The sequence below is a fragment of the Sinocyclocheilus rhinocerous genome, unplaced genomic scaffold (assembly GCF_001515625.1).
Source record: "Sinocyclocheilus rhinocerous isolate Xijiao unplaced genomic scaffold, SAMN03320098_v1.1 scaffold789, whole genome shotgun sequence".
NCBI classification, from domain to species: domain Eukaryota; kingdom Metazoa; phylum Chordata; class Actinopteri; order Cypriniformes; family Cyprinidae; genus Sinocyclocheilus; species Sinocyclocheilus rhinocerous.
Window position 1 is genome coordinate 1,480,132 of NW_015667306.1, and position 8,314 is coordinate 1,488,445.

Below are 8,314 nucleotides of genomic sequence, written 5' to 3' on the forward strand. Positions count from 1 at the left end.
GTAACACTCTAAAGAGAAAGGAAAAAATGAAATCGCATCATATGACCCCTTTAAGCATTGAGATAGTCTGTGGATCGATTTCTTTCCCAGTATAAGCATATAGAGATGCGCTATACTGTTTGGTGACTGTAGTCAGATGCCTTCCCAAGTTTGAGACAGAAGGCTCAGATGCCGTCAGTCTTATTGTTGCAGCATCTGTTTCTGGAAATAAGAATCAATTTTTTGATAATGCAAACAAAGTGCTTTGTGAGAGGAACAGAATGATGGAGAATTCATTTCTGAGTGTGGTTTCTACTGATGAGTTAGATAAAAGCAGTGAACCGAGACTGATTATTTAACAGTTTGTGATGCCTCAGTGATTTTACCTCTCTTAAGAGATACTGACGATAGCAGTGAGGACATTGACTTTATCACTCACTGTTTAACAGTGTTTATTTGCCTCACAACATCATGTTACCTTCAAGGACCTTCACTTGGCATTTATAAACCTGAGGACTTCACTGTATTGTGGAACGCTGTATTTTCTCAAAGTGCGACATATAGGCTATGTTACACTGCAGTGCCTAAAACCCTGACTGTCATGAAGTGTTAATTTTAAAGGGATAGTTCACCCCAAAATGAAAACTGGTGTCATCATTTACTCACCATTATGTAGTTCCAAATCTGTGTCACTTTCTTTATATTGTGGAACACAAAAGGTGCAAAATATTCATATGCTGTTTATCCATGTACCAATCAATCAAATAAGTCACACGCAATTGATGCACCAGGCCAAAATTGCATTGTTGAGGAAAAAAACAGATTGTTAAAAAAAAAACCAGATAAATCGCATTGGTGTATAAATGTATATTATTATATTCAGAAATAACGTAAAATACCAGCCAATAAAATTAACGTTTACAAACATTATAGACACTATAAACATGTATTTTATTTCTCCTCAATCCACAACAAATTCTTTAAATTTAAGAATATTCAGTATACATTTTTTATAAATGCTAAGCATAAACAAATTTATTTAAAATGAAACTGAAACTATTAGTGTGAGCTATACAAATAAACTTTGACCAATGTATGCTCCCTCTCTCATTCGGGATGAATATAAATGTTAATTGCATTATCACTCTCAGATAAAAAGGTCCAATAACTGTCACTGGGGTGGTACCTTTTCAAAAGATATACCTTTGTACCATATTTACCTCTAAAAAGTGTATATTAGTACCTCAAGTGTACATATTGGTACCTATTGTATACATATTAGTACCTAAATGGTACATATTAGTACTTTTTGAGAGGGTACCGCACGAGTGACACCTTTTTTTTCTGAAAGTGTATAAGTCACGTTGGAATATATGTCGCAGTATGTTTCAGGTGACAAAAAAATTTGTCTTGCATTCCGGAAAATATGGTAATAAAAGTGAATGGGGATGTGTGCTGTCAAACTCCAGAAATGACATAAAACCAGTCCAGTCAACTTGTGCAATATATTACAAGTTTTATGAAGCCATAGTAAGGTACTAAGTGAAATTTACATATATTTAGATAAGTTTGATTTTAAAGGGCTAGTTCACTCAAAAATGAAAATTCTGTCATTAATTCCTCACCCTCATGTCGTTCTAAACCCGTAAGACTTTCATTCATCTTATGAACACAAATTAAGATATTTTTGATGAAATCCGAGAGCTTTCTGACCCTGCATAGACACCAACACAACTGCAATGTTCCCAGGCCCAGAAATGTAGCAAGGAGATCTGTAAAACAGTCCATGTGACATCAGGGGTTCAACCGGAACTTCTACCTTTCTGGGCCTTGAACGTGGTAGTTGCGTTGCTGTCTATGCAGGGTCAGAAAGCTCTCGGATTTCATCAAAAATATCTTAATTTGTGTTCCGAAGATGAACAAAGATTTTTAGCTAATGAAGTCTTTAATTTCAGAAGTCATGCATGTTTGGAATGACATGAAGGTCAATAAATAGCAGAATTTTAATTTTGAGATTGACTGTTCCTTTAAGAGTGTCTCTTCACTAGACTGGGTTCCAGACAGCAGAGATGGGTCAGGCTAGTACTCATGGGTCATGATATGAGGTCATGTGGATTAGGGAGGACACTTATACGGTTGTGTCATTATCTGGCTGGAGATCTCATTAGATGGGTGTAGACTTCATGCAGAAAGTCAAGCAAGAGCTTCATATATGAGAAACACCAGTCTGAAATGAACAAGTTTTACTATGATGTGTATTACAGAAAAGCATCCCAATCTGACACATTTTAGTTGTTCCAGTTGTTCCTATTGCAACATAGCAATTAGATTGAAGCTTGTCAAAAATGGGGGTTTCCAGCTTTTCTGCTCATCTATTCCAGAGTGAATCAGTGCCTTATTTCTCTCAGAGATGAATAAGATGACAGAGATTCAGAAATGAGCCGGGGGAAGCAGGAAGAAGCGTTAGCCACACTTCCTGTTCCTTGCAAAAACACTCAGTCAACCCAAAACAATCCATCTCTTCAGACTCTGAAGCGGGAGGATGCACTCACAGCCAGCTTGGTGAAATCACCCTTTCACCCACTAAAAACACCATATGTCACTTAGTTCGGAAGAAGAGGGGGAGCTTTTAGGGCCACAAAACTGAATCAGAAAGTGATGCGTCTATTCATGGTATCTTAAGCATGGTTGTGCCACTAAGAAGGTGAAGCTCACTCCTGATTTGCCGTCTCGATTTAAGCTTTTAAATGAAGTCTTAAAGTATTTATTTTCTCAAAATTGTCTCACGGGCATACAGGGATTGTAATGGGTTTGAAGATTGAGGTCTGTCAGAAATGCATGTGTTTGTTAGAAGGTACTGACGACCAACAATCTTCAGCTTCCAAAGCACTTTCATGTCTTATTTAGAGAGAGGTTTATATCGCACCACATCAGGGCCTCTGCCACGTTGTGCTTATTCCTGAATTCCGTGGGTAGTTGACGGGATAAAGGTTTTCCTGTGGTTGATCGACTAATGCCTGTGTTCCAGAAAAGAGAAAACCCAGCTGCTAGTATTCAGCCATTCCTTGCAAGCTGCTCCCAAGATGTAATCAATCTAGGTTGTAAAGGACTTCTCAGAACTTATTCCTGTCAGACACATTGTCCCAAACCTACAGGCAATATCACAACTATGTTGCTAAATAAAAGTTCTCACAGGAAGACATTTTAAAACTTTTCTATAAGTATGCAATATACTACTCTATAAGTTTTTTTTTTTTTTCAAATAATATGCAATATACATTAGAACATTTTGTAGTTAATGTAGTTTTTGATTTTGTAGTTAAATTGTGTAATTTACATACATATATATATATATATTAAACAAGGCTCGAAACTGCGACCATTTTGGTCGCATATGGGAGCACCAGTGCTACCAAGTAAAAAAGTTAATTTCGAGCCCTGTTAAATTATCAAAATTATTACATTACATATACAGTATATTTAAATAAATTGTTTATGTTTCCTCCTTTATTATTATTATTATTATACAATAATACAAATGTACAAAAAACACTATGCAGTTATTTTTTACTTTATTATTATTATTATTTAGATTTTCATAGAAAGTGTCTTAAATTATGTAAATTAATAGTATCATATTGCTATTATAATAAATGCATTTCATGCATCTTGGTTTCTCAATCTACTTTACATCCATAAGTGGACCTTTAGAATTTGTAAGTGGAGGTCAGCTATATTGTATTTCATTGAGTGGATATTGTGTTCCAGCTCCTCAAGCAGCACTCTCAGCAAATATAAAAACAGCACCCATTATTGGTCAAGATAGCGATGTGCTAATAAAAAGGGCTTTCACAATATCCAATGTGAAGTAGCCCTAGCTTCTTGTGAGTGCTGTATGTCTGATATTAGTCATGAGGGTCTTGCAGGAGAAACAGTCAAGCTCTCTACAATAATTACAGTTATATAGATACTTGTTATCAGATGTCTGTTTTCTTTTTTGTTTATCCATCTGTACACTTTACATAAATAATTTACAGACAACACAACCAACAACAATAATTTTTTTTATATCATATACCATTGAAATACCATGTATTTTGACATATACCATGTTGTACCATGGTATGCCTTGTAGTACCATGTATTTTGTAAAAAAAAAAAAAAAAAAAGAGGTTCAGAAGTGGTAAATGTACTTTACAGATCAAGGCAAATCAGATCTACATTAATGTGGCTGCATCTTCTTTGTGTTTCTGCCGTGGGCTTATGCATGAAACACACAAATAACCTAACTATACTGATTATCTCTCACATTAACAAGATCAAGTAGAGAAGTTTGAGTTATGTGGTCATTTAAATGCCGAACAGAATGGGGAAAAGTTGGACTGTGGGACATTAAAACTCAAAGCAAGTAATGTTCAGCAGTTGCAAAGGGTCACCTAGAAGAGGCATGGTGGTATGTATGTCAGGAGGATTCATTACATTCCTCTTCCCTGACCATTTGCAGCTGTAGCTCAGAGCAGCTGAATGTGACCTCCTTTTCAGAAAAAGGGGGGAAAAAATCCCAGAGCCCAGTAGGGTGTGCAGCCAAGTTGCCTACATCACTTCCTGCCGCATCTGGCAATGATCATAGGCAGCGAGGGAGGAGGGAAGTATCCCAGGCCTCTGTAGTCAGCATGCAGCAGATATCAGCGCGGTCTAACGGATCTCCCTCTCTGTCTCTCTCCACCCACATTCCACTGTCGGTTCAAATTTAAACATCTTAGTGGGACAGACATGATCTCTTTATAAAAGTCCACAATTTTTTTTTAAATAAAACATGTACGTTTTGTAAAAGTTGAATAAAAGTTAATGTTGAGTGTAGGGATATGCCGGTATCAAATTTTCATGTTGCGATTAATTGCTAATGCTTTTATCACGGTATACGGTATTATCACGATGTTGAAATTTAGTTTTAAAAAAAAGTGCTGTCATAATACAGTATAACAGGTTTAATAACTTTTTTCTTATAACAAAAATAACTGAACATTTAAATGCAATAAAGCAATACAGAAAAATGTATAAAGTTAAAAGTTTTACACAGATTAAAGTGCAAAAGAACTATAAAGACCAATAGGTATCACTTTACAATAAGACCTCATTAGTTAACCTTAGTTAATGCATTAACATTCACAATGAGCAATAGCTACATTTGCTACAGAAGTTATTAATCTTTGTTTAAAAAATACAAGTCTTAGTTCATGTTAGCTCATTAAATAACACAGTTGCAACTTTCGATTTTAACAACGTGTTATTAAATATTGGAATACCTAAGATTAATGAATGTTCAGAAGAATTTTTCATTGGCAGTTTATGTTAACTAATGTTAACTAATGAAGCCCTAATGTAAAGTGTGACCGAACAATAAATAATCAAAACACTTTCAAACAATATCTAGGGCATGTTGTAGTCCAGATTAAAATGTAAAAAAAGTTTGAAAATAAATAGCCTATTAAGTCTAAATATTTAAGTATTTGGCGCTGTGATGAACATCATAGCAAATACACAAATCTGAATGGCTGTTTAAATCATTTAAACACGATTCAGAAACAGAAAGTAGTGCAGCTTCTTTGTTTACAGGGTTTCCGGGGTAACGGCTGCATTTAAATGAATTATTATTATTATTATTATTATTATTATTATTATTATTTCTGCAGTTTAGCGCCATCTGCTGTCAGAGAGTGAAAGTGCGCTTTCATCCAGAGCGTCTCTCACATGTTCCGCCATGTGCTTCTTGTCCGCGCTTGTTTACATCAGAGTGCGCACGAGTCTTTCAGGCAGCATACAGCGGTGTTGTGCATTTTGACCAGTTGATGGGAAAAGTATTCTTAAAATGCATTCAAAATTCGGAATAATTTGTTATATATAATTATTCACGGTATTTAGAAGTGGCCACGATAACAATATCGTGCATATTCATTACCGTGATATATCGCATTACCGAATACCGGCACAAGTCTAGTTGAGTGAGAAATGGGATGTCACTGATAGAAAGTTTTTCATGTCTTTATCTGCCCATCAGGATGACGTAGGTACTGAGGCTGGAGGAGAGTGCAGAGATGAGCCTCACGTCCTGGTTCCTCGTGAGCAGCGGGGGTACACGGCACCGGCTGCCCCGTGAGATGATCTTTGTGGGCCGTGATGACTGCGAGCTTATGCTACAGGTCAGGAAGGGTGTTTTTTCAATTTTAAAACTTAAACCTATTAAAAATCTTATTCATTATTTGATATAAAATATAAGTATAAATATTTTATATAACATTTTTTATATATAATTTTTTTTAATAAAAAAAATGTAAAGTGTTGCCATGTCAACTTGCTGAAATAAAATAAGTTGAAGTACTAAAATTACTAAAACTAAAACTGAAATAAAAATATATGAAAGATAAATAGAAATATAAAAAAAACTAATAAAATGATAGACACATACAATTATTAAAATGAAAACTGAAAGTCTAACAATAAAAGCTATTTCGAAATATTAATATATATATATATATATACTGTAATACTACTCTGATGCTTTTATGAAAATGTTGTTAAATCAAAAGTCTCTGTTTGGGTGAAGTGAGTAATTTTTGTACTATTAGCATGACCCAGTGAATTGGCAAAAGAATTACTGTTTTCAAACATGTAGTCCTGGCTCAAACTTAAAATATTTATCATGATTTCCACAAAAGTTTTAAGCAGCACAACTGTTTTCAACACTGATAATAATAAGAAATGTTTCTTAATAAATTACTTTTTATAAATTACATTTTAAAGACAGTTATTTTAAATTGTAAACATATTTAACATATTTCTGTTTTGACTATATTTTTGAATTAAAAAAAATTGAATGCAGCCTTAGTAAGCATAAAAGACTTCATTCAAAACTTCAAAAAAATCTAGCAACCCCAAACTTTTTTTAACTGTAGTGTATTTCACAAGTTTTCTATTATGATCTTAGGAAGGATGGAGAAAAAAAAAAATCCATGCCCAGGAGGAAAGTTGTGTTCCAGCTAAGTGGCATGACTGTTACTATCTACCACAGCATCAGTATACACATGTTAGTCATGCAAATTTATTAATAGAAAGTGGGGCGAACAGCTCATGGAGTACTTTTAGATGTACTACAGTGTTGAACTACAAGAGCATAGACTGTAGTGCCAAACACTGAGGGAGAGAGTGCCAGTCATGTCATTAGAGAGTTGAGTCCAACCCCAAAACAAACTTGACATATCACAACACAAACGCAAGCTGTATACTGTGTATCTCATAGAATCATTAGCAACATCACAAAACACCCTAGCAACCAAATAACAACATGCTAAAACTTCTCACAACATCTTAGTAACTACATAGCAAGTTTAAATGGGTCATATGATGCTATTTTAAAGATCATTATTTTGTGTATTTGGTGTAACAGAATATGTTGACATGCTTTAATGTTCAAAAAACACATTATTTTTCAAATACTGTACATTATTGTAGGTCCACTATGCCCCGCCTCTCTCAAACACGTCGTTTTCAACAAAGCCCCCTCCTTTGACAAGCACAGTCTGCTCTGATTGGCCAGCTGAACCAGTGCATTGTGATTGGCCGAACACAACAAGCACGCGTCGGAAATGTAACGCCCCTTACCATAATCGCGAGCTTCAGCTTTCAAAGTAAATATCAAGACAGTTAATAATGTCGTTAGTTTTACCATCAGTTCAAGCCTGAAAGGGCAACAGAGTCGCGTGACAGGCACAGTGATGATGCAGTACACAAGCTGCGGTTAAGACAGCTGACGTGCTATGATTTCTGACAGGCAGTTCACTCTCCTGTGATGTGACCCTGTTCCCCTCACACACACACACACACACACACAACGCGTTACTCTGTGCTGTGCAAAACTCTGCATTTCAACAGTCAGTAGCAAATACTTAAACTAAACAAAACATACTTAAACAAAACATACTTACAGTCGCTGATTCAGAAGCGCCAGATTGTCATAGCAAAGTCGGAATTTACCCTTTTTTTATTTTTTTAGAAATAGCCTTTGTGCACAGCCAGCCTTGTACTCTTCTAGGTTCAAAAAAACTGTCGTCCATAAAATGCGTTGCACAAATTCGAACATCTGGGTTGTGCTGTTCTGTTGTAAATAAATCTTAACCAATGATTCCTAATTGCATCTACTTCCGGAAGGCCAAATAAAGTGCTTTAGCTTTCGCACTGAAACACAGCGTCTCCCTGACATGGCTGCATCAACACTACTGCTGTTCCTGAAACCACGCCTTCTTTCTTTGCGTGAACATTTGGGCCGCATTATGCAAAT

General features: G+C 35.5%; 1 protein-coding gene across 1 annotated transcript in view; it reads left to right on the top strand.

Annotated features, from left to right (window-relative positions):
* Positions 1-8,314, top strand: part of LOC107733772 (centrosomal protein of 170 kDa-like) — a 49,566-nt gene that overhangs the window by 3,942 nt on the left and 37,310 nt on the right. The window contains exon 2 of the mRNA XM_016545566.1: positions 6,038-6,179. Within this exon, the coding sequence (XP_016401052.1) occupies positions 6,075-6,179 (105 nt within the window). The 5' untranslated portion in view covers positions 6,038-6,074. The remainder of the gene's footprint in view (positions 1-6,037; positions 6,180-8,314) is intronic.